Genomic DNA, 27,893 nt, shown 5'->3' on the forward strand with positions numbered 1-27,893 from the left:
GGTGGGTGGAGAACCACAAGTTTCAAGTTTTGTCTTGTATGGAGGGTAGGGGAGGGTGGGAGTTGTGTACCATAGTTAAACTAGTGATGAAAGAAACTGAGGAGAAATTACAGGAAACTTTAATCAGATACTTAACATATTTAAGCTTCAATAAACCTTAAAGTACTATTCTAGTATGTGCTCATGCATGTGAAGAAGGGATGAGAACATATAAGTTCAAATAGACTCTAAGGAAAAAATAAGTAGCAATAAGTAAAAACATTAAACGAAAGTAAGAAAGTAGAAGTATATCTGACTGAAAGCATAAAAACAGGCAGAGATTAGCAAAAAGAAGCTAAATTTGGGGAAAAATAGGATTTTATAATAAATGTGGACTTGAGAAGTTATCTGACACTTAAAGATGGCAGTGGCAGATGATTAAGACTTTGAACAGAAAGGAACCAAGCAATCTAGGGTATTACATTATGGTGGGAGCAGAAATTGCTAAAACATATACTCAATTCTTTAGGAAAACAGGATTTGCAGGAAGAAATTGGATGCCCAGAGTGAAGGTCTATGATAGGCCAGACATTTTACATGTATACTGTCTTCAGCGGAAGAACATGAATGGTGGTCATTGATGACTGATCAATAACAAGTAGTGATCATCATTATAATCATTTTTACCTTTGAAAAAACTGAGGCTCAGGACATTGGCTACTTTACCCAAAGTTGCACAGCTACTAAAAGTTGAAAGCTAAAATGAGTATTTGTCTTCAAATCTGTGCTTAAAACAAAACAGGGACGCCTGGCTGGCTCAGTCAGTTAAGTGTGTGCCTTCAGCTCTGGTCATGACCCCAGGGTCCTGAGATTGAGCCCCACATCAGGCTCCCTGCTCAGCAAGCCAACGCTTCTCTCTCTCTGCTGCTCCCTCTGCTTGTGCTCTGTCAAAGAAATAAATAAAATCTTTAAAACAAAACAAAAAAGAAAAAAAAACTTCAAACAAAAAACAACGACATCACATTGCTGCTCAAAAGAAATGAATTCAGAAGAGAGCTGAGGTGGAATGGGACTGAAGAAATATGTGGCAGATTTGGCCTGGACCACCACTTCCACTGTTTGTGAAAGCATCATTGGTGGGGGATGTGAACAGATTGCAGGAGGGTAAGGTGGGAGTAGCAGAGGTGGTGAGTGCAGGCCACTACCTTAAGAATTCCGAGAATACAAAAGCATAGTAAATTATCAGTAACTATCTAATACTGACTTTTCTTGATGCATTTTTTAATAATATCTAGAAAGACAGGTCAAGTAATGGTCCCAACAAGGCAAGGGTTCATTCTGTAAAATGCTAGATTTAAAAGTCCTCATTTCTCAACTGTTGTTTTTTAAATCACTCCCTAGGCTGGATAATTCTCAACAGTTTTAAAAAAATCAATGAGTTGAAGTAGCGCTTAATTTCCCAGCACATAATCCATTGGAATCCTATTACATTTTCTTTAAAGTTGTTCTATTAACAATGACAACAGACAACAACATTGTTACTTCCACTCAAGATGCTAATGTATTTTTGAGAGGATCTTTTCTTTCTTATGACGTCTGGCAACAGAAATGGTCATACAGAAATTTTTAACAGCAAAAATATAAAGAAATAAAAGCATCATTTAATTTGGGTTTTGAGGGAAATTTTTTGTATTGATTCTGGGGAAGGGTTTCCTGCTGACATTTCCCAACTTAACTGAATTTTCAGTAATTTGCTATTAGTACTCACTATACTTGCTGCTGCTGCTGCCGCTAATGAATATTTTATACAGCAGGAGGAAGATGTTAGGTTTCAATTTGGATGACTGCCAAGTCGAAATCTCTCACCTTGATGTAGCTCAGCTCCAGCCCCACTTTTTCAGCTGCCTCGGGCTATTTCCATTTAAACGTCCCATTATTAATTTAAATTCAACAAGTGAAAAAGTGAGTTTAGTATTTTCATCCTCAAATTATTCCTTGCTGACTTCTTTATTTTTGCTACCAGGACCATTGATCTAGTTGTCCAGACTCAAACTTTCAACTATAATCAGGGGAACTACTATTGATTGAGGGTTTCCCATCTGTTAAATGCTTAGCAAACATGTATTTTTTTTTTTTTTTTTGTCTTTTAGCAAGCAAGGCTGCACCTCCAAGCCCCTCCTGGGCCTCCCTTAGAGTCAGCATTGGGCTCCAGCCTGCCACCGTCTGCCAATCTAAAACTCTGTGATACCAGCATTATCACTACTCTGCTTTAAGATGAGGAAGCTTCAGCCCAAGTGAGTTTTGTCATTTATTTAAGATCACTTAACTAACTAGTGACTAGGACAGCAGGACTTAGACCTGAGACTGCAAACATCCCCAGAGCCACTTTGTCCTATTGCCTGAGTCACCTCCAACTCCTCCTTCCCCTCTGCCTGGTCATGAAGGCTATCCCTAAAATGTTCCATACAACTGTCCTCTCCTTTCCATCACTCAGTTCAGCCTCTCATTACCTCTCCCTTCTCCTGGGGTCTTCCCATTCTTTATTGACAGATTCATTTTCTTAAATAGTTATTTCACAATGAACTGAATGAAAAGCCTTCAATGATTATGCATGATCTGAATGTGGCTTTCTTGCCATCAATGCTTTCTGGGGAAGAAAGCATTCAGTTTACCATCCATGGACCCTTCCAGTCTTAGTTCTAACTACTGATCTTCATGAACACAGTCTAGACTTCTTCCTGTACTCTGAACTCCTCTGTCTGTTGAAATCCTACTTTGCAACTTCATAGTCTAGGTAAATGCTACTTCCTTCATGAAGCCTTCTCTGATTCCCTTAAGCACATTAAGATATTCTGGACTTTTCTTATGAAAACATATTCTAGCCTGTACTGTGGTTACTTGTGTACTTATCATCCCTATAGGATCCCAGTTCCTCTAGAGTTAAACTGTGTGTTACTATTATCTCTGTTGTTGGAGGTTAGATAGCAGAGTGCAATCGATGCATGTGATTTTGCTTGAAAAGTTAAAATGTGTTCAATTTTATTGTTAGGTACTATCAGGATATGTGGTCCACAGACTCAAGGTGTTTTGAGTCTAGTAGGGAAAACAAAATTGTCATTCACAAATTACCTAGAGAACAAACAGGAGACTGACTGATTAGAGATTAAAGTAAAGAGATAACAGGAGGGAAGAAATGGACGGAGAAGGATTTAGGGAAAAGGCAAGACCAGAGTTTAATGCTGAAAAGTGAAGAAAGTCACTAAAAGTGGAAGGGAGTTTATGTAGGGAAAAGCATGACTGAGGGGTCCGTGGTGAGGGCTGGCATGGCAAGTCTGGCAAGAAGGAGGTCACTTTAGGAACACCTATTGGGAAGGCAAAATACTAGGTAAGTTCAGGGTGTCTCAAAGTAAAACAATTCCCTCAAATTTACTGAGTCATTTCTTTTTTTAAAAAAAAATTATTTTTAAAACTGAGGTATAATTGATATAACATCCTGTAAGTTTAAGGTATACAATGTGTCGACCTGCTACATTTGTATTTTATGTTATGATTACTTCCATGGTGTTAGCTAATGCATCCATCAAAATTACCTATCATAAGGCTTTTTGTGATAACCAGCATCCTTCCAAGTTAGCTGCAATTAGTGAGACTTTACTGTATGGTCTTATGCTGCTCTTTAATTGCTGGAATTCATCATTGACTGTCTGAATTACAGTACATGGCAATATGCTGTTTAACTGCTTCCTTTTTTTGCTTTTTAACTACCATCATTTTTTAAGGTTTTGATTCCTAACACAGCCTAGGACAGATGGTAAGAAATTATCTCATGGATGAGACTTTAAGACTAAAAAAATAAAGCCATTTTTATAATGGACTTTCCACGTACTAAGGAATTTTCTCCATTCTGATTTACTTGTGCAAAATTGCAATACGATTTCTCTTGCTATTGCTCCAAGAGGGGTGATGTTTGCAAATGTGTAATGAAAATATGCAGCTCATTTACTTACTGTACTTATGACCTAATCCAGATTCAGAACTGGCCTATGGAGATTGACAAATACTGGTTGCGATGAATTATTACACAGACACATTCCCACGAAAGCACTAATAGAAAACATAATGAAAATTCACTAATTCATGTTGAAAAACTACCTTAAGGGCCACAACAAACAGAAGGCAAGGGATTTTAAAAGTATACATTTTTCAATTTTTTTTTAGTATAAGTTTTGGGGTAAAATAAGACATCAATACATTTTAAAACTATAGAGCATTGACTGCTTTCTCATTTGCAAAATTCTTTTTTGATATGAATTACACATAATTTTTTTCCTTAGGACTATAGCATTGCTAATTTTCTCCACATGTGTACAATTTGTCTTTGACCTTTAACAAATGTCCTCTGGGCAGTTCACTTACCAGCCAGAAACAACACCTCAGCATCATTTTATATGCACACAAAGGGTTGAAAGCTCCGTAAAAATAAATGATCCATGGTACAAGCTACATTAACCAGCAGAATAATAAGCAATTTCAGCCCTGTAAATTTCAGTGCCATCCATTCAAAACTGCACTGGGTCACTTTAGCATTCAATTCATAGGAACAGAATAATAAATACACATGTTTTATTTGTTAAGATGCCAGCTATATATTTTGTGTAAAAGTTTGTTAGCCAAGGAAAGCCTATTTAAAGGCACATCAGGCAGTGTATATTTAAAAGCAGTGTCTCTCTCCAATACATGATATTAAGCGTTACAGATACATTTACTATTAAACATCATGTATATTTAATACGACAATGTCTACTGCAGTGCCCTAAAAGCCTTTGTTCACTTTATAGTTTCCATTACTGGAGAGCCAACATTCAGTTCTCCCACAATTTTGTAAAGTGCAGGCAACCCACAAGAGCTGCTAGTTTTAGCTAGCAGCCCTGTGGGACTACAATAATTGTTATGAAATCATTAATTCTACCTCAGCAGTTTCAACTGTCAGGTACATGTAACAATAATTGCAGTTAATGAATGCTGCTCAATTTATTAAGTACAAAATGAAAACCAGTATTCTTTTATATGCAGCACTGAGACACATTAACATTTATCATTTGTGTATACCGTGTTGAATATTCTTCTGTCCTTTATTGGCCAGGGTACATAGTCACTTTTTTTTAAAACTTTTCTTCATTAAAAAAAAAAACCCACACACACCGGAAATTTTCACTCTCTATATAAAGAGTAATTAAAATAATTAGTACCAACAGTAATATTAAATTAGAACTCATGTCTTTGAAAAACAATCCAGCAGAACCAATACTTAGTTCTTCCTTTGGATAAACAAGAGTCTTTCTTGTGCCACCTTTCCCTCCCTCAGTTCTTTGAAGAGCATTAAAAAGTTCAAAAATTCCAGTTGTTTGAAATATTAATGTTGTTTTCTTCTCTCTCTCTCTCTCTTTTTTAAAGATCTGTTTATTCATGATAGACATAGAGAGAGAGGCAGAGACACAGGCAGAGGGAGAAGCAGGCTCCATGGTGGGAGCCCGACACGGGACTTGACCCTGGGAATCCAGGATCACGCCCTGGGCCAAAGGCAGGCACCAAACCGCTAAACCACCCAGGGATCCCCTGTTGTTTCCTTCTCAAACTTTTGGGCAGTAAAGCTTTTGTGTACATAGATACAGCCTATTTCTTGATTTAAGAAAGCAAGAACTCACTCAAAGTAAACTGCATAGACACTTGCAAGAGCAAAGAGAGAAGAATTTCTGAAAACATAAGATGAAAAGGTATCACTTTTAGGATCCCAGAGGCATCTGCTTCCAATAAGAATGCTCTGACTATTCAGTTGTCCAATGTGAACAATCACAATTAGCTTATACCGTGGAATCATCAGGTCCTTCACCTGGGTTTTAATAACCTAGAAATGAAAAGAAAAAACAACAAAAAGGTCCTCACTTAGCCACATGGAAACTTAGGAGTCTATCTTTGTCATTAATATGGTGGATTTAAGAAAATCACATGATGTGTTGTAGATATTTTCAGTAATTATAGAAACTTAACTATGATTTCCTTTAAGCACTGTTCTCATGAGATAGGATATTTAAGGAGAAAATTATAGCACCAGCAATAAATCTACATTTCCTAAGACACATGGAAAAAGTATAATCCAGAGAACAGGACTTAAAGGATTTATCACATTCTTTGAAAATCTATGTTAAGATGGCTTCCCTTCAAAGAATGTTGGCATGAGAGTTATGCCACGTTGTTTATGTCTAATTAAGGGATCACACGTCTGGTCTCCTGTAATATGACTAATCATGAATGTTTATTAAAGAATTTGTTATAGAGAATTAAGTAAAGAAAAGCTAATGGAGTGTCAGCACTTTAGTTGATAAAAATAGAAATGTATTTAAAGGCCACAATATCTATATTTGATGCACTCCAAGAAATTACCTTGAAGAAGAGAAAATGATCATTAAAATATATCTTTGACAGTAAGTTTTTAATAAATGGAGCAGTTATAAACATTTTTTAAACAAAATGCCTGCAAAATGATACACATAATGGTTGTTTTAGACAAAGGCTTTTTATACACACACACATACACAGAATATGACCTAATAAATATTTTCATAAAATATAAATTAACATTTTTTCTACTACTGAAAATTAATTGCCTTCATCAAAAAAGTAGGGGGTTGTCCTTTTAGCAATATTCTAGTTTTAGTGAACACTTCAGTCAAATCATGCATATACCTCAGAAATCGTTTTAGTCATCTGTCTGCAGACCTCTGGTTCATATTGTTCTTCTTGTAGATAGTTAGTTAAGACATCTTTCAGGATATGATTGACAATGACCACAGGAAAATGTTTGGTAGGACCTGAAAATACAGATGAAATTTCTAAGTAATTTCAAATGACATCACCCACCCATAGGCTAATCAAAGGAGAACTGAATCATGAAGAGACATTTAATCTTCTGGGTGGTCCTATTTAAGGGAAAAAAATAGTCCTAATTAGGTTTCCAGTCAGGTTCTCTGGCAGAGGACCAGAAGACAACATGCTCATCCATTTACTAGGCTACCTAAAGAGTGTATTCAGTACCATTGAGGTTTGATATTGAAAGTATTAATGACTTACTGTAAAATGTTAACATTTTTCTAACTGACTCCCAGCTCTTTATCTCCCCCTTCAATCTTATGTATATCACACTACAACTGGAAGGGTCCCTCTAAAACCCAGATCTGGCCATGATATTTCCCTTAGCAAAGTCTAAGGTTCAGTACCTCTAGCCCTTTCGCCGCCTACCATAGCTCTCCATGTAGATGCTGCTCCATCTACATAGAGAGTTGTCTTTTAAGGGATGTTCGTGTCCATCTGAGAAATATCCACTCATGTTTCACGGCCAGCTCTAATATCTTCTTCTCCAGGAAGCCTTTCTCCTCTCTTCAGGTTAAAAAAAAATCATTCCTTTCTTTTTGTTACTCCCAGTACCCTGGGTCCCCATTGTTCCCAATCTCCCAGATCATAGTCAAAGCATTTCTGCTTTTCTCCCTAGTGAAATGGTAAGCTAGGTCATATTTTATCTATCTCAGAGTCTAATATACAATGCTAAAAGCATAGGAAATATTTAATGTATGATTTTTAAATTTCAAATAGAAGTAAACATTTTAGAGTTAATGATCATAGTACAGATAACAACTACTTTTACTGAGCTTTTTCTACATGTCATGTACTGTGATCATTATATATTTATTACCTTACAGAATCTTCCAATAAATCTTTGGGGTGAATTTTACTATTCTCTCCATTTCATACATGGGAAAGCAGAGGTTTAAATACATTCAGTGACTTGCTCAGAATCACACAGTGGCACAGTGGGATGTACTTCTTGTTTTATCTGACTTGAGAGCTTATATCCTTAACCACATTTAGTGTTCAGGACATAAAGTTTCAGATGGATCTTCCTTATCCAACATCCCAGGAATCTTCCCTGTACTTCCAGGGAATATTAACCTCATCATCATTCTGTCATTGTACAGCATGTACATGTACCCAGAGCCTGGCATATAGCGACTCAATCATTTGCTGAGTTGATATGGATAAAGGAATGAGATCAAGAATTACATCCGATTCTATTTTAACAGTCATCAGTATCTTGTAAGTGTTTATTTTTAATCACTGTATCAGAGTCTAAAGAAATACATGGCACACTAAAAGCAGGGCAATTCCAGGAGGATTTAATAAAGAGACTCCTTAGGAAGTTTTGAGCAGGATGTAGGACCAAAGGATGGTGCAGTATCCCTTGGCTAGTGAATTGAGGGTGTTACCTCCCACTCCAGGCTTGATGGACCTGAAAAGGGAACTCTTACTAGATCCAGAAGAAGCACGTGGAAAGGGCTCCTTTGAAAGAAGCTACACCCTGTAGGTGAGTTAGGTCAGCCTCCTGGGGCTCAATAAATAGTATTTGTATTCTGATGATTATATAAGAATTGTTCAATTAAATCAGCCTGGGGAATGAATCTGGATAGGTAAGGGAGAGACACCTGATCTGATGGGTATGATGATTAACCCCAATATTTAGTTAGCAAGAAATCTACATTCTATAGGACAGACAAGCAGTTATAAAAATAGTAGGGCTGTAGGTTTATAACTCCAGCTTGGTCCTGATGGCTTCTCTTTCATGGGGTCAATGTATGTACCTACAAGCTTCTGTGGCTCTTTTACATTTCCATTTGCGTAAGGCTAAATTTGAGGGTGATTTCCCCTTTCTATTCAAGAAATTTAAAGATGATACAATTGACTTGAACTAAATTAAGTAGATTACATATGTTCTAACTATATTTTTCTGGTTTTCACTCCTTCCTGCCAAGCAAGCATATTGCATATACCTTGGCCTACATCACTCACATGGAACTTAATTTGGCCACATAGCTTGTATGCATTGTTCCCTTCAGCAAATAGTGAATTCCCTCAATATTTATCTGTTTAGTACTCCTCTCTGTCATTTGCGAACAGCAACTTGCCTCCTAAGAAGATGAGTTTTCCATCTCTAACCAGATGGTCCTTTAGGATCTACCATCACCTCCTTGAGCCCAAGTCCAGGTTATTGTAGATTGGCCCAGGAGTGGCACTTGCCCACAAGCCAGTCCACTTAGAATCCTTTCTCAGAATTTTGATTTTAAACCGAAACTAGGAATAAAAAGTCAACCTCTTTATGTTGATAAAAGTTATGACATGTGATGCTGAGGAACTGCAGAAGGCCATGATTCTCACCATGGAGAGGACGCCAGGCCACAATGAGAGAAGGAGGCCCACACCCAGTTTAGTGCTGGAAACACAGAATCTTGGTTGCACTTGAGTCTCTGTTTCCAGTAGCCCCTACTATTTAGCTGTACCAATGTCCTTTCTGCACTTGACTGTGTATATGTTTTTTAAAATTTCATTTACCAGATCCTATTTTGAAGATATTTTGAAATATCATCATGGACTTTTTTTTTTTTCATTTGTTTTGTGACTTCTCCTCTGTGCAGCCAGAATCATCCCTTGCCTTGCTCATGCTGGGATGCTGAGATGCAAAGACAGAGAAAGAATGAATGTTCAGCTTTTGACTTCCCAAATGAGATCCCTAATCTACTATCAAAGTCAACTAATGGGAATGGCAGAACTTTTTTCTATTTCTTTTTTTTTTCTTTTTGAGTGGATTTTTTTTCTTTAGGAGGAAAAGACATTTTTAGAAATCAAAAAGCAAAGATCTGAAGAAATGTTGGGATAAAAAAAGAAAGGAGAGGAAAAGAAAAATAGGAAAAAGAAAGGAAAGAAAAAAAAGACTTGTCACAAAAATAGATTTAAGGTACAATAAATAAATATTTGGTTATTTAATTTGTCTGTGTGTCAGCTTCCTCAAATTGGGGTAATAATAAGAATTATCGCATATTGTTTTTTGTTAGGATTAAATGAGGCAAAATATTCAAAATGTTTAGAATAGTGCTGCCATGCACAACTTCCCCGCCCCTCAAGACACACACTCATTAGGTATTTATTATTATTAGTGTTGTTGTTATGGTTGGCCACCTCATTTTGAGGGAGGAGATGGGCATTGTTCTTGCTGAGAAGGCAGCAAGGTTGGGTGAGGGTATAAGTAGGAAGACAGTTAGACCTCCGCAGTCAGGAAGGACCTCAGGGGGTGGAGTGAGGTCAGGGTGGAGAGCTTGGCAGTTTCTGTCCTTAAGAGCATCTGATGAGGGGATCTCTGGGTGGCGCAGCGGTTTGGCGCCTGCCTTTGGCCCAGGGTGCGATCCTGGAGACCGGGGATCAAATCCCACGTCAGGCTCCCGGTGCATGGATCCTGCTTCTCCCTCTGTCTGTGTCTCTGCCTCTCTCTCTCTCTCTCTGTGACTATCATAAAAAATAAATTAAAAAAAAATTAAAAAAAAAAGAGCATCTGATGACAGTGCCTAATCATCCTATGGAAGCTGAGCTCAAATGATGTCTCTCTCTCTTTCTTCTCTCCAATTTCCAGTTCTACTTTTGTTATGTTGTCTACATTCTCAGACAGGCTGTCTCACTGTGGCAGCAAAAATAGCCACCAATATAGGTCTTATCTGACTTCCTGCTAACTGTCAGTGTTTTTAAAGAATCAGATACTTCTTTAACCATTGCTCCAGAAAAAGTCCTGTGGAGAACTCATTCCGTAATTCATAGGAAATTATACTGGATGTCACAAAAGGCCTTTTTTTCTTAGTGATTTAAAGTGAAATCCTAGATTCAGTCACATTGAGAAACTACCATAATGAATGAGGAAGTAATTTAAATGCATTCCTTCATTTAGTTCTCACAAAATCCCTATGATGTATGGACTATTATCCATTCTTACAGATAAAGAAACTGAGAGTCAAGGGTGCTGATACCTTGCTCAAACATTATTTACTTAGGAATTGGCAAGACTAGTACTCAAATTCAGACATCCTGGATCTTACATCTTGTATTTTTCTCTATACTCATGTTTTAATAATTAATTAATGAGAAAATATAAATGGTGTTTTATTATAAGAAATATACTTTGATTTTTCCATTCCCTGTTCTTTTTTATTAATTATACTCATGTTTCATCTCATTCTGGCTATAATTACCCAGATACAGGGAGGACAAACATACTAAACATTTAAAATGCTTTTATATGATGCAAATATTATTGGATAGAATTGGAAAAAATAAACACAATAATGCTGATTGACAGGTTGCCCCCACAGTCGTTTGGGAAGTACTGCATTGTGTAGATGTGAGAAAATCTTTACCAAAGGTCTACAGAGTACCTTTCAGATGCAAAATAATCTCAGAAACAAGTAGAAGTGGAAATACATTTTTGTTTGAGTATCAAAAGATGGCTAGTTGAATGCTTAAGAAATGGATTGTCAAGCATAAAAGACTTTAATCATAAAGGAATAATTCACATGACTTTTTGTAAGAAAATATGGGAAATACTTTATACTAAGCTATTTCTAACATTGCTTTTCTAACTTGGTTCAACACTCAGTACTTCTTAAATTGATAAGATGATTTAGTTTATTTAAGGAAATAAGTTATGAAAGTACATGCTTATGAAGAAGAAACACAGGACTTCATATTTCAACTCCTTTATCTTGTCAAAATCTGTTTCAAACCCTTTCAGCATGCAGAGCCCAATGTCATAGGTATTAAATGGTTAAAATCTTTTAGTTCTAAGTGGAGGAAAACCTGACCCAAACCTACCTTGTCTAATGAAAAGTCTAAGAGCAGATAGCTGAATTTAGGATTCAAATAATTACATTAGGATTTGGTTCTCTCTTGGTCTCAAGCTTCATATACTGGAGCAAGATGGCAAAGGGTGCTATACCGCTACTTCTTTCAGGTTTCAGAGACTAATAAGCTTCTTCAACAGCTCAAACAACATTTTCTAAGTTGAATCTCAAACGTTTTGATTAGCTTGATGTATCAAACAGTCATATGCTATCCCAGAATTGATCACTGTTATATCTCTGAAACTAGTGTCAGCTTTAGCAGGATATTAATGGATCAAAAGTGGTAATGATGGCAGTAGCAGGCTTCCCCAAAGAAAACTGGGTAAGGTTACCAGAAGGAGTAGAAGATTACACTGGAGGGCAGGAATATTAGTTGTCTACCCCAGCCACTGTGAAAATACCAGTAGACTGACTAATTATGGAGCCTTGAAATCCATGTAGTCTTGGGAATTACTGTAGAAAACTGGCTACAAGGCCTAATGGGATGCACTGATGGTTGTAATTTTCTTAAATTTTACTGGCTACAGATGGAACCACTCTGGCCCATAGAGTCCTTCCTTTGGTCATTGGTAAGTCTCTGTGGGATTTCTATGTAGCAATAATTATATATAGTGGGCAGATAATAGTGGGCAGGTACACATTTAGAGAAAACAAGTCATTCTATGAAAAGACAGGAATGGGAAAAGGTATTCACTGTGGACTCCATCTGGGAGCATAGGGACAGGTGCAAAGATCTTTGTTTTCAAAGACCCAAAGCCTCAGCGGAAAGGGATAAACACTCTGTCAACAAGGGACCAGAAATCATTTGCTTTTGCTTTGAAGGCTTTTTTCTCCACCTATCAACAACATTAGTTGGGTTTGCAGTATAAAACTTAAATGCATATCTCTTCATTTAATTGAACATAGATAAAATTACTCTACAGGATGACCCAGAAATATCCAGAAATAAACTTCTTAGTTCAGTAATACACAATACACATCAGTGCTGCCAATGAATTGCTTGATATTTAGGAAATGCTGATAAAGAAAAGTAAGCAATTTGGTCCCATCTTGCAGAGGAAGAAATTAAAACCACATCAAATCACTTAATTAAGATCTATTATATTGTGCTAATATTGAAGATAATGCCATGTTATCAGATATTATTTTAAGTTAATAATGAGATCAGAAGTTTAAAATAAGGGGCTATCTGGGTGGCTCAGTTGGTTGAGTGGCCAACTAATGATCATGCTCAGGTCATGAGACTGAGCCCCACGGTGAGCTTCATGTGCTCAGTTTGGAGTCTGCTTGAGATCCTCTCTCCCGCTTCCTCTGCCCCTCCCCCACACTCTAAATAAATAAATAAAACCTTTAAAAAAAAGTTTAAAATAGAAATGAGTGATAAAATAACACACCCAACTGATAGGTGTTTTCCATCTGAACTGTAAGGCAAGAGGCATCATCCCGCTGGCTAGGTTCATCCGTATAAGAGACAGTACTGGTGGAGCTAAAAGGAAGGAAGAAAACAAATTTCAATAGTTATAATAAAAATAACAAAATATTGCTGCTTTCAGCAAAAATGTTACAAAGGCAAAGTTTCTCTAATATTTCAAGCAAATTTCAGGTAAATAGGCCAGTGTCCTAAGTCTAAAACATTTTAGAGATGCAACCATCAGGATACCTGGGTGGCTCAGCAGTTGAGTGTCTGCCTTCGGCTCTAGGCATGATCCCGGGGTCTGGGATTGAGTCTTGTATTGGACTCCTTGCCTGCTTCTCCCTCTGCCTCTGTCTCTGCCTCTCTCTATCTCTCATGAATAAATAGATAAAAATCTTTAAAAAAAAAAAAAAAGAGAGAACAATGGAACCATCAGGGCCTAGAGAAATTACATGGAGTAGGTCTCAATATAGTGGTTGAAGCCCAGGAAGTCCAAGGCATCTGATGATTCAGAAAGTGTCCATGGGCTGGTCTGTCTTTGTGGTAACAGAATACATGCTTCAAAGGCCATTGCCAATGGCATGTCTACCACAATGCAAAGGTTCTCTCCTCAAAACCAACAAAAGGGACTAGGGAATATAGGAGGAAGCTTAACATGTTGGGAAATATATATATATATATACACATACATATATGTATATGTATATATATATGGCATATTATGCTTTATAAAAGTTCACTCTTATACATACCACACAAAATCCCCTTAACAGAAAAAAGAAAAACAAGAAACTCAACTACATGGTGAGAGAAACCACAATTCACCCAAATTATCATAAATCACTCGTATCCATCACCCTTTTCAATACTAAGAAAGGGTTTTGGCTTGGTTACCAAGGCAATATAAGCTTATCCAGGTGCTGAACCAGAGACCCAAACAAGGAGGAACCCCCAGTGTACCTCCAGCACCACTTAATTCAGCTTAGTTCAGAGGAAATTCAACTGTCACTAATGAGTCTCAGCTCTAACCCCACCTGTGAAAATGGAAGTTAAGACAGATGTCATTTCAAAGGAGATACTACAATAGTGTGTGTGTTTGTGTGTGTGTGTGTGTGTGTGTGTGTGTGGTTATGCGTGTTTCTGAGTGACCACTTTTCTAAGCAGGCTATGTTTTTGCTTTCATTAAATGACAGATATGTTCTTAATCTTTGGCATTTTTTTTTCTCTGCAAGATTAAAATACTTAGTTTTCAGCTGTTTGGGATTAGTAAACTTTTTGCAAATGATATTTTAAGAAAATCACAGATAATCTGTTTTAAAAATCCTTTTTTTTTTTTTTTTTAAAAAAAATCCTTAATACAACTTGTATAATAAATTAAGGTTTACCCACCCATCCCAAGAAATTGATGCAAGTAATTATGGCTGCATTTTCACGATAGATTTCTGGATTAGTGATTTAGTTTGCATTCTTGTAACACCTGCTTTTCTCAGTTTTCTGCTGCCCTTTGAAGTAGCAACCAACCTGTTGGGCTACATTGGCTGCAGGTGTTGTGGGCAGCACCCACAGAAGATGATTGCTTCTGCTCAGAAAACTCCATGTTGCAAAAGCCCCCTGATTTGAAGATAAACCAATCTTTCCTGATTTTATATGGGCTACTTTTCACTTTGCAAAAACGCTTTTCATCAAATATCTCATTTTACCTTCACAAGACTCTCTTAAGTACACAAGTTATTATTCTACCCATTTCAGAGATAAAAAGGAACGAAGCAAAGGGCTTAATGCCGTACGTGTAGGAAAGGCACACTTGGATTTCAAATATCCTATTTACTTTCCAGTAACAAAGTCTCACATACAGTCATTTCTGACAGAACAAAAACAGGGATGATGACTATTTGAAATAATTAATGACTGCATTTGAAACTCACAGCAAGTGTTAATAAAAACCCAATTTCTTTCTTACTGAACACCATATTAAAAACTCAGAGAAGTAGTATTTGTACAAAACTCAACATAGCATAAGTTGGAGGTCTCAGACAAAAAAGCAAATGAGGCTTTTTTACAAATAGTCCTCACTATTGCTTTGTTCCATGTTACTGAGAAATTGATCATCAGTGCAGTACTGTTTATCAGTATGAAACTGGAAAGTGTGATAAGGGCAGTTTTAAAAACCCACTGGTTAAAGATAGGTTTGCAAACAGAAGGTGCTGCAAACTAATTTTTAAGGGCAGCCTGGGTGGCTCAGCGGTTTAGTCCCCACCTTCAGTCCAGGGCCTGATCCTGGAGACCCGGGATCAAGTCCCACGTCGGGCTCCCTACATGGAGCCTGCTTCTCCCTCTGCCTGTGTCTCTGCCTCTCTCTCTCTCTCTCTCTGTCTATCATGAGTAAATAAATAAGATCTTTAAAAAAATAAAAACTTACTGAAGGCAATTTCATTCAGTGCTTTTTCTTTTCCACAGTAATCGTGTAAACAGTACATGTTCATTGTAAAAAGTTTGAAACATAAAAAAGTATAAAGACTAAAGTAAAACTACACAAAAAAATTACTAACCCCAGTGGTTACCTAACCACTGGTAACATTACAAAAATCTAAAAATCTTTTTAGACAGGATTTTGCACATGGGAGCGTAAGATAGATTGTGGCTCTTTTTTTTCTTTACTCAAGAAAGTATCATGGATGACTTCCTATGTTGTTAAATAGTAATCTACATTAATATTTTAAATATCAAGACAGTATTTAATATATTAACATATTATGTTTTATTTACAGACTTGTTCTCCTGGTCATTCTAGGCTGTTTCCAAAATGCTACTGTTGTGGAGAAAGCTGTAATAAACATCATGGCAGGAAGTACCTGTCATTCTCTCCATCTTCCTTGGTAACAGAACTCTAAATTTGTGGGGATATTTCTCTCTACACTAAAGACAAATTCTTGGATTTCTTTGGTGCTATTGTGGCCATGTGGCTTGTAAGCCAATGAGACGTTAAGTGGAAATTTTGGTTGAGATACCGAGAGAGTTTCCTCAAAAGAATGAATTAATCAAAAGGATCCTGTTTATATCCTTGAGGACTGGAATGTGGATATGATGGCAAAGGTTCAGCAGCTATCTTGGGTTTTGAGATGACCTTATACATTATACATCAGGAAGAGAGAAGAAGGCTAGGTCTCTGAATTGCTTCCCTCCAAACTTCTTCTACATAAGAGAAAAATACATTTCTATTTTGTTTAAGTCACTACTTAAAAAATATTATTATAAGAAGCATTATATAATACTGATACAAATTCTAACGGATACAGAGTTTGCTACTTGGAAGTGGGATGTTGCAAGTACTGGAGAACAAAACGTGGAGTTAGTTTTGGGGAGAAGATAGGGCTTTGGAGAGTGATATTTCAGATATTTTGCTGTAACCTGGCCTCCTTTCTCATGCAGAAGGAAAATATTCGGTTTGCCTATTGCCTTCTGTACCATGTATCTACTAAAACTATAACTTTGTGAAAAATTACAGAAAATTTTTACTTGTTAGTTTAAAAAAGATTCTGTTTATGGTATTTTTTTGAAACTAAGATTTATTTGCTCCCACATTAAAGGAGAAAGTTTGGAAAAAGGAAGAGAGAAAAGACTGGGCTGAACAGAAAAAATAAAATATTTTTTTCCTTGAAAAAAACATGGAAGGAAGAGATAAAATATTAAAAATGCTTGCAATCTGGGTAGCTAACATTAAACCAGAATATGGGTTTGTAAATTTTTAGAAATAGGAGAAATTCTATATTTGAAAATGGGGAATGACCAACGGCAGTTCAGAATACTTTTGGAAAATAAGTAGAACATATTTTCTATTGATAAATAGCTTTACTCAAGCCTTTTGAAACATTTTTGGATAAAAAAAGCAATTTTATAATTTTAGTTATCAGTGCTGTACACAGCAGAAAACATTTATTAGGTATATGTCACAACATTACAAGTGGCTACATTTCAGTAGAATTATGACCAGATTTTCCAGTTTATAATAATCCTTCTAGAGAGATACACGATCTCATCACAAAGGGAATGTTGTAGTTGATCTTATTTCTTATTTACTGATTTTATTGATCTTATTTCTTAAAGGTGAAAAATGCTCTTTGTATTTTGTCTATGTGTTTCATCAGTTATCGGAAGCTAGAAAGGAAAAAGATTCAATTAGCAAAATGTATCCAAGAGAGTTGTCAAGTTTTAGGAAGGAATGGAGATGAAAAGTGAACACAGGAAAGCCGAAGGTCTGGCAGAAATTATTGATGAAAACAAGGAACAAATCAACCAATGCTATCCTGGGAGAAGAGTAACTATTTGTCACCCAATGCAAGTTTCAGTAATACTTGCAATCATGTGTACTGCTGTGGAGGACACACATGGCATTAACCTGGATGCAGAAATAGCTGAACGACAGTGGTCCACAAAAACAAAAGGAACCCTTCTATATTGTACCTGATTGACATTGGAAGCATCCATGCCAACCCAACAGTCTGTGCTCTGATCATGCAGGAAAGAGGAAAAAGAAAATTAGCGATGGAGTTGGAATACGTTTACTCTTCCATGATATTCAGTTCTCCTGAAAACCTCTTACAAAGGTACTTGCTGGTCATCCCTTTAATTACACAGAATAAACAAAGGATTGTCTTATTTTTATGACTGTTAGAGACAGTCGTAATTTCAATTAAGTCTCACCAGCCTCAATACCATGTAGTTATTATTGAGAATTTATTTTCAGTCATTTTCACAGACATTATTACTGAGATGTTTTGAAGCTGCAGTAAGAAATAATATTTGAATGCATAACTGCCTTTGAACCATTAATTTAGTAGATTAAGAAAGTCAAAATATCATCTCTTTCTTCTATTTATAACCATGAAATACCTGGAACTACCATATTTTGAATGGTATCATTTAAGCAGTTTTCACTCCTAAATCTACTAAAGTTATATGCTGCCTCCCAGTGGAGATATTTCAAGGCACACAGTGTAAAAAGATTGTATAGATCAGGGTGTATAGGTTTGGACTTTTGTTCTTTTGTTTTTCCCTCATTCTTTCAACAAATAATTATTGCTCACAATGGGCAAGCTGGTGATATGAAGAAAAATTAGATTCCTTTGCTCAAGAAACAAGGTATTGAAAACAACATGAAATACGCATAAAGGCTCACTTATTTGAGAACTTTCTGCCTCAAAACATCCAAAGGATATTTTTATGAATGTTATGTTTAAGAGCAAAACCATACTAACTTTTCCCCTGTCAGCAGAAGGTGGCAGTTGCCTAGTAAGGTAATTTAGTTTTGTGGCCATCTAGTTTATAGTATTTTTTCTGGATTTTTATGTAGCTTTGAGATATTTTATTCACATCATTGGCCCCATTGTACCAGTAAGAGAAAGGTTATAATAGAAAGAAAGGTCAACATACATCCTCATAAATGAAAGAGAGAAAAATGACATGGCATGTGTTCTTCTAGGATATATTTTTCAAGAGCATGAATGATTCTGAAAGACAAAGGATAAATCCTACAACCTGTAAAAATCTAGTTCTGATGTGATTGAAGATAAGCCATGGAAGGTGACTGATAAAATAGAATAATTTTGAGTATGTGGATAGAAAATCAGAGCATCTGAAGCCACTGAACTAATGTTCACTCAAGAGAAGGTGAGGTCAAAGCCAAAGGCAGCTGATGAAAATTCTGTTGCAGCTCCTGGATGAATGGAAAGATTCATATATGATGTTTCCATGTATTCGTGGGTCTATTTCTGAAGTTCCTATGTGTTCCATTGGTCTGTTTCTCTATTCATGCACCTATGTGTTCCTGCATTTATTATCATTTTTACTTACTACAACTTTGTAGTATATCTTAATACTTGATTGCATTCCCAAGACAGTTTTTACAAAGATGCCAATGAAGGACTATGTATGAAAATGTTCCACATGGCATGTGAAAGCCAATCTCGATGTTCATCCCTAGGGGAATGGATACAAACATATGTGATGATATATATTAAGAACTACTATGCCACAGCAAGAAGCAAAGAGCTAATCCATAGTTACACAAGTAAATTAAAAAAATAAAAACGCTGAACAAGATATATGAAATTGAGAAAATAAAATGAGATTTATAGCACAACACCATTTGTGTAAGTCAAAATCCTTGGTAAGTACTTGTTCCGTATTCTTTTATTAGATGGTCAGTCAGTTGTGGCACAAAAGGACACAGAGGAGAAAAAATAAAATAAAATAAAAAATAAAAAAAGAATTTAAAAAAAGGACACAGAGGAGGAGCCCAGGAAAACACAGCTGACTGTACTCACAGATCCTAGAGATAAGATACATGCCATGCCATGCAAGGCTACGTGGAAAGACACCAGAGTGTTATGACACAGAGGACAGCAGCCAGGGAGAGATAAGGCTAGAGCCTTTATTGGGGTTTCTGAGGAAAAGGCACAACTGGGCACGAGAAGCCATTCAAGACTAGCTAGTCTGAGTAATTTCAGTGGGCCTGGTACTTGGCTCTGGGCCAGTTAAGGCAGAGGAATATTGCATGCTGGTGTGTTGGGGGGCACATAGAGGGAAGCTGGCTCTGAGTTGGATAGTTTGCATGTATATCTAAGGCATGTTTCCTGATGAGACATTGGCTAGCTTCAAGAATTGGCTAGACCTGGGAGGGGCATCTCTCCCCAGCCAGAAAGTTTTTTTTAAATGTCAAAACAGCATAATACACAGAAAATTACAGTACTTAAATATGTGTATTCTTGTAGCAAGTGTAATGCTGTGTATATGAGAGTGGGTGCCTTTTGAGAGTTGGGAGTGAAGTGTGGAAGGGGAAGAAAAGGAACAATCAGGTGGACACCAGGGGCCTCACCCACATTGGTGATGACACTGTGCTATGAAATGAGGAAAATTTTTAACTCTGTTCCCGAGAGAAATAAGATAATAAATGAGATAACTGAAGATCATAAAAGTATCTTCTCTACTTAACCCACAGGATTTTTATGAGAATCATATGGGTATTGTATGTGAAACAGTCTCATAACCTATCAAATACAACATAATATGAGTTTTTACTGTGGTTTAATTTCAGACGATGGTAATTTCAGTTTTCTCAAGTTTCTCTCTCTTTGAAGGGGGGAAGCTGTATCTCATCTAGGTCTTTCAGGGGCTTTACTTTTATTTAGATGGCAAAGGAACTTATCAAAATCAGGAAACAGATCAGGAAACATCATTTTGCGGTTCACCCCCCAGCATAATGCCTGGAATATACTCATTGGTCAATAAATATTTATCTCAAATGAAGTCATGAATTCAGGATTTTCCTTTTTGCAGAAAAAAAAAATTACCAGGTGGCTTTCAGTTTACTTGAAAAATGACCTTCTACAGAGTAAAACTCTACAGTTAGTTACCTTTACATGCCTAACATGTGACACAACAATTGGCACAAAGTAGTTCAGTAAACCTTGAATAAATGAGTAAGTGAAAGAATATAGTATGGCCTAATGAGTGTGTTAGATACCACCAGTGTGGTTTAAATAGAGAGCTGTGGGATCCGTACTCTAAGTTCTTGTTATACAACATTGCTGTAATTTTGGTTTGAGACAAAAGAGAGACTCTTTATTCTCCAACCTTAGGCTTGACCTACTAGTTGAATTACTGTTATTTTCTACTTACAGAGAAAATAAACCTGGCTAGCATGTCACATTATCCTGGGAAAGTAACTTAACCTCAGGCTTCTGTTTCCATTTTAAGAACATGAGAGAAGCACATCTGTTCAAATACTGTTTGAAGGCTGCCAAAGGCTGAGCTTCCAAAAGAAAGATGTCACTGTCAATACCTGCTCTTACTCACAGATGGGAAACAAAAGGTTCAGGTGAATGAATAGAAGAGCTTCATTAACATAGGTTACACATAGATAGCCAATTTTCAAAGAATGAGAATACCTGTCTATACACAAAAGCCCATTTTGCCACTTGCTAATTCTGTGGCTTTGGAACATCAACCTTTCTAGGCTTCTGTTTCTTCATTTGTAAAATGGGGACGACAACAGCATCTATTTTAGAGAGCAGGATCAGCCAACATTTCTGTAAAATGCTAGAGCAAATATTTTGGCTTAGTGGGTCCTATGGTTTCTATTGCAACCCTTCTACTCTATAGTGAAGCAGCCAGAGACAATACACACATGAATAGGTGTGGCTGTGTTCCAATAAAAGTTAATTGACGGATACTGAGATTTGCATTTTTATTAATACTCACATGACAAAAGTATTATTAAATTTTTTTCAACCATGTAAAAACCATACTTAGCTAGGGGACCATACAAAAATAGGGGGTAGTTTGGACCTGGCCCTTGATCCATAGTTTGTCACCCACTACTACAGAGCTTCTGTGAGACTTAAATAAGGTCATGGTGAGGGCTCAATAAATATGAGCTACTTTCAGCCTTATTTTTATCAATTATTTAAGTGAAAAAGCAAATAAAATTCAAACTTGTAGACTAAGTATGATGACAACTAGAAAGGTATGAAAAGAAATATGCTGACATGCTAACAGTTATGATCCTGGGAGAGTAAGATCCAGCTTAAGACATTTCATCTTTTAAACATAAAACATAAAAATTATATTATAATGAAAACATAATTTAAATAAAAAAGATCCAGCCTTAAAAACAGTTAATAGTAATTATACCGACTATAAATTCAATCTTCCATTCATAATTCAGATGTCATTTTAGATATCCATTATGCCCAGGGATCAATCTTAAGAATTAGTTACTACTGTAAAGCAATGTAGACATAGAAACCAAGACTGGAGGGCTAAATCTATGCCAATGAGAAGTGCTCATCTCATCGATGAGAAGCCCCAGAAGTGACTTTCCAAGTATGTCTATCTCCTAGTCTTCTTTGCCTTCCTTATCAGTGTGTTTACTGCTGTAAAGGCAAATAAGTTCACAATCTAACAAGAAAAGACAGATAAGAAAACAACCTAGTATAGTAGTATGTAGAAGAGAAGAGCAGCAGGAACAGAAAAGAACATCTAACCTTGCCCAGAAGTGGAAGTGGTTGTAGTTGAGTAGTTTAGAGAGAGCTTCCTAGAAAGGTGGAGCTGGACCTAATCCTGGAGGAGGAGAAGGAGGAGAAGGAAGCCAAAGTATAAGAAGAACATTCCAGAAAAGGGTACCCCATGGGAAAGAAACATGGCAGCTTGGCTGGAGACAAGGCAAAGCACTGAGGATTATAAATCTGCAAGCGGAGTATGGCCAGAGAGTAGGATGGAAGTAGGCTAATGGAGAACACAGCGCTGGAGAAGTAGGCAGATATCCCTGGGCCCTATATGCTTTACTCATGATTTAGGACCATCCTAGTCACTAAATTATTCCTTGACCTCTAAGCCTCAGTTATTTCATGGTAAAATGGTGAGGATGTGGTCTTCCTAGTAGGATTAATGCCGGGGATATTAAATGACAGAATGTATTTGGTCCTCAGTAAATTTCAGGATAGGTTTTATAAAAGTGACACTGATCTACTAAAAAAAAAAAAAAAGAAAGAAACTGATCTACTAAAAAAATATTTTAAATACTTTTCAAGAGAAAGGTATATGCTTTCCCATAAAACTCTGAAATTTCAAAACAATGCCACTGATTGATAACCACTGAGCTTTCAGAATTATTCTGCTAGCTCATTTCATGAAGGAGAACCATTTGCACAGTCCAGTCCCAGACAGTGCTAAAGACCTTGAAAGTAAGTAGGAGCTAGCTTGAGGAGAGAGCCTCCTAAATGGCCTCTGTACTGAAGGGTACTTGGAAGCCGGTCGTTTGCTTTCTAAGAAAAAAAAATTCAGGTAGATGATCCATTCTGAATGTTTTGATAGTCCGAATTTCTAACTGTGAAATACATCAATGAAATTATCACTTAAATGTATCTGTTAGTGAAAAATCTATCCTCATGTGTTGGCGATACAATTTCTGTATTTTTGTTACTTTTAATTTGTATTTATTATATTTCAACAATTAAAAAAGAAAGCTAATTATTCAAATTTAGCTGTGGTGTTCTGATTCTATATGACTTTCTCATGCTTTAGAAGGGAAGATGTAAAATGAAAATGAGGCAAATAAGAATGACAGTTTAGTCTTCAGATGAGAGCAGGTTTTTTTTTTTATATAACCACAGGAACATGATTTATGTCAGACTATTGTTATAAATATTTTCTTGGAAAAAGTTGAATTTAAGCTAATAATTATTATTGAATAATTTAAAAAGGAACTTTATCTTTTTTTTGTTTGTTTGTTTTGAACTTTACCTTTAAATACTGGAAATAGTAGCCAAAATGGCTTAGGGTCAGAAGTAAAAGTTGCAGAGGTTAATTTTTCTCCCAGTTTTACTTCTGACATTAGCTGGGATTGCTACTCCTTTACATTTTCTATCTGTAAAAGAGAGAGATTGTATTTATAATCCACAAATGATCAGATTATGAAACAAAATCTATGTATTTATATGATCCTGAGGAGAAGCATTTATATGATACTAAGGAGACACAAAAGAAGTAGGTAGTCTGCACTCCCCATGGCATTTCTTTGGGGTAGATGATTTTTGGGGGATGCTATTTGAAATAGTAAAAAATGTTGCTGGAATCAATATACCACTTAGATTTTCTCACTCTCCTTTTTTTTTTTTCATTTTTAAAATATAGCCCCAAAAGATGACTCAAAATATTCCACTTGCCCATTTTCTCCCTTTTTATATTCCAAAGGAACACTATGCACTGGTTCATTCAATAGCTGAATTTAGGTTATTAGATATTCAGTTACTCACTTTTTGGTATAACCATGAAGTTCCTTCTGCCGGAATTCACGACCACTCAGAGAAGACACACTCCTCCTTTTCCTTACTGAATGAGCCATCCTGTCTTTAGCAATGTCTGACATCATCCTCACCTATGGAAAACTTTTGTAAAACAGCAGACAAAAGATCTGAAAGCATTTTAGTTAACGTTAACACCAAGACTCATTCTAGATTAAAAAACATAATTCTTCTATCATTTTTGAATGGGAAAGTGCAGTTTCCTTAATAGTGATTTTTAGTGTATGTTGTCATTCTGGACAGTATAATTGGAAACACGAAAGCTGATAACTTTTGTCTGTGCAATAGTATATTAGTATAGTATAATTCACATAATCAGATATTAAGCTGCAGCAAAAATGCTTAATAGCAGAAGAGGTTTAGTCACTGAAAAAAGCTTTGTGTAGAAGAAAGATGTTACTTCACACCCGAAAGCAGTATTTTCTATTGCCCTTCCCTCCAAATTAATCTTGATAAAAGTTTGCTAATTAATATTTGTTGTTGATGCTTTATTTTAAAAATTAAAATCGTCTTCCCCAAAGGGTAGTTTTTTCAAGCAACAGTGATTTTCTTTGTAGAAAGCACACAAAATTTAACCTGTAACAACGTATTTTATTAGAAAGACCACTTCCTTCTAGCCAACGTTTGTCAAAAAGGTGGTAGTAGGAACGGACTTCCCAGAATCTAGACTGTAGGTCTACTGCCCTATTGCCTATATACAAATTTAGACATTCATTTAAATTATTTTATAATCTGTAAATCTGAGAGCCCTAACAAGGAAACACTGTGCTAGACAGTAACACAGAACTAAGACAGAGTCCCTGCCTTCAAGGAGCGGGAGTGGAGTTGGCAGGGCACACAAGGACACGATCTAAAGTGTGGGGATCCCTGGGTGGCTCAGCAGTTTAGCGCCCCCTTCAGCCCAGGGCCTGATCCTGGAGACCAGGGATCTAGTCCCACCTCAGGCTCCCTGCATGGAGCCTGCTTCTCCCTCTGCCTGTGTCTCTCCCTCTCTCTCCCTCTCTGTGTGTATCTCATGAATAAATAAATTAAAAATCTTAAAAAAATAAAAATAAAACCTCTGTGTGATAAGTGTCAGGTAGAGAAGAGCAAAGGGCACATGGAGGGCACATGGAATGGCAGAGGTACCGTGTGTTGGAACGGAGGCACTGAGGGTGTGTGTGTGATTCTGTGCCTGTGTGTGATTGTGGCTCTCTGTGTGTGTGTGTTTGTGTGTCTGTGGGTGAATGCCTGGGTAGGCACAAGTGTGTCCCCATGAGTGTGTGGGGCTGCATGTTTGAGCGTCTGTGTGCATGGATGTGTGTGCCCGGGGAACCTGTGTGGGCACCTGTGTGTATATGAATGATTATCTGTGCACCTAAATGGGTGTGTGCCTGTGTGTGTGTGTGTGTGTGTGTCTGTGCATGAGCCTTTGTGTGCCATGGGTCTGTGTACTGAATGTATGTGTGCACTTCGGTGTGTGTGCTTGGAGTATATTAGAGTCTATGAATGTGAGTGTCTGTGTATCTGTGAATGCGTGTGTGTATGTGTATGTACAACGAGTGTGAGTGTCTATGTGAGTGTGTCTGTGTGTAGCAGGCACACTGTGCCTGATTAAGTGGGTCATCCAGGTTCTGATCCAAAGGAACCTAGGTAGACCTCAGTCTGCTCCCGGGTTCCCACAGGCCAGAGCTGGAACCTAGGGGTCCCGGGGGTGTGGCCGCCAGGGCAGTCGGGCCTCAGGGACACTGCTGCTCCCCCAGCACACCGGCTGGCCAGCTCTGCACAGGCCCTCACCCTAAAGCTCAGACACGCAGGAAGTCGGTGGTGGGGTGATGGGGGTGGCGTGTGGGGAGGGGGTGTGGGGGCTTGGGGGTGTGCGGTGGGGCGGGGCTGGCTGGGGGTGCAGTGAGCGGGCCGGGCACCAAAGGACAGGATTCACTTGCAGTTCCCAAATTTGGGGCCACTGTTTCTTATTTGTTGCGGGGGGGGGGGGGGGTTGGAGCGGGGTTGGGAGAGGTCGAGGCCCAGTAGACGCGCCATTCCTTACCCCAGGGCCGTCCCCCCTCGAACCCGCTGTGTCTCCCAGCCCGCGGCGCCGCGGGGAGCGCGCACTTACCTGCAGCTGCGCGGGGCGGGCGGCGGGGCCTCGGGGGCCTCGGGGGTCTCGGGGGTCTCGGGGCCGCGGCTCGCCCGCTGCAGGAGCCCGCGGCGCTGGCGAGGCCCCCTCCCGCGTCTCCTCCGCCCGCGGCCGCCGCGCCCTCCGCGGGGCCGTGCGCCCGGTCTCCAGGGCGACCTCCCCGAGCGCTGCCCCCCCCCCCCCCCGGGCCTCCGCCGGGGCCGCGCGGTGCTCGGAGCTGCCCGAGGGTCGTGAGGGTCTCGCTGTCCCTGCCCGGAGGCCGCCGTCCCGAGCCCGCCGGTGCCCGGGGGCGGGGGGTGGGGTGGGGGGCTGGTTTATCCTGCGGCCAGGAGGTCATCTGGGACTCAGGGTGCAGCAGCCTGAACCCTCGTCCAGGTTTTCCCCTAAGTGCCGGGGCGGGGGGGCCAGTTGTGGGAAGTAGTGGGGTCTCCTGGGACAGGAAATCCGAGGCGCAAAGAGAAAGGAGAACTCCCTTTCCCTTTCCCAGACCTCGGACACCACTTCCCACCACCCTGTTTCAAGGTCCAGAAGCTTGATCACAGGGATCCTTTATTGAGAGCTCACATCTGCCAGCTACTGGCAGTTGGCTTTAGATTAGGTTGTCCCAACAACTGTTAAGGAAAGGTGGTTCTCCCTTTACAGACACAGAACACTGAGATTCTGAATCCTTAAATAATAGGATAGGGGCACTGAGCCGCGTACAGGCTTATCTCCTGAGTTGCCAAGGAGGCTCCTTCACTTTTCCTAAATAGGTTTCTTCCCAGCCTCTTAAAGTTTAAGAAGCTTTGAAATGGAGGCTGTTTGGCCTTGAGGACCTATCTGGCCTCTCTAAAAGGCCCTTCCCTCCTTAATAATTAACCAAGAGACCCCTCCCCCAACCCAAAGCAAACAAATCCAAACCTTTGAAAGGACCCTTCTGTAGTGGGCAATCACTGGAGTTAGAAATAAAACAATACCTCTAAGCTTTGGCACCTGTCCTCTTATGAGTGGTCAGTGCAGTTAGCAGAAGCTGACAAAAGCAATGCACCGGGATGACAGTAGAGCCCTAAGAGTTAGGACAGCGCGGGGGGAGAGCGTTAGAGTGTTCTGGGCCCATCCCAATCGCTATTCACAGAAGAGGGAAGGGGTTGTTTATTGAATATCCACAACGTAGTAGGTAGGAACTATTAGGGGACTGGTAAAGATTATCTCTTTTAATCTGTTCATTGACCCTATGATAAGGGGAGAGTAGCTCCATTTTCTTAAAGATAGGGATGAAGAATCGAGTAATGTGCTCCAGTCTATCATTAAATCACGGGACTGGGATGTGTCCTACTCTAAAGCCCTTGCACTGTGTCAAAACGTTTTGTCCGCTTTGCCACCCCAAACACGCAGTGAAATTTTCCAGAAATGCGGGTAAAATTTTAAGAGGCTGGTGATAAAAGAGGTTCACAACTGAATTTAGTTTTACATTTTTTCATTTATTTTCCAGAAAAAAATTACATTTAAATAACAATTTACTTTAGATATTTCATCTTGATCTCATGTATAATTAAAGTTTGTTCGGAAATGGGAACCCTAGTTGCAGTGATGTGTCATGATAAATAATTGCATATTTAGGATTTTGTGAAATGGGTGATTGGTATGAAGGAAAAAACATTTGTAAAAATCATTATTTACAAAAAAAAAATGATGTCCACACCTTTTCTAACTTATAAGGCAAGTAATGTTAAAATGTTCTCATGATTATCTTCAATAAATCAATACTACAC

General features: G+C 38.2%; 1 protein-coding gene across 4 annotated transcripts; it reads right to left on the reverse strand.

Annotated features, from left to right (window-relative positions):
• Positions 1-103: 103 nt before the first annotated feature.
• DYNLT5 (dynein light chain Tctex-type family member 5) lies at positions 104-26,465 on the reverse strand. 4 transcript variants are annotated; one of them, XM_072730619.1, is made up of 5 exons: positions 26,122-26,465; positions 23,976-24,097; positions 13,142-13,233; positions 6,724-6,848; positions 104-5,884 (listed from the first exon to the last, which is right to left on the reverse strand). In XM_072730619.1, the coding sequence occupies exons 2-5, from the start codon at positions 24,089-24,091 to the stop codon at positions 5,681-5,683; spliced, it is 537 nt and encodes a 178-aa protein (XP_072586720.1). In that variant the 5' UTR covers positions 24,092-24,097; positions 26,122-26,465; the 3' UTR covers positions 104-5,680. The 4 variants fall into 4 exon arrangements, with proteins under 4 accessions (XP_072586720.1, XP_072586719.1, XP_072586718.1 ...); XM_072730618.1 differs by having other exon boundaries at positions 23,976-24,133; positions 26,122-26,407; XM_072730617.1 differs by having other exon boundaries at positions 23,976-24,107; positions 26,122-26,405.
• Positions 26,466-27,893: the final 1,428 nt, after the last annotated feature.

This window comes from Vulpes vulpes, chromosome 12 (assembly GCF_048418805.1).
Source record: "Vulpes vulpes isolate BD-2025 chromosome 12, VulVul3, whole genome shotgun sequence".
Lineage (NCBI taxonomy): Eukaryota > Metazoa > Chordata > Mammalia > Carnivora > Canidae > Vulpes > Vulpes vulpes.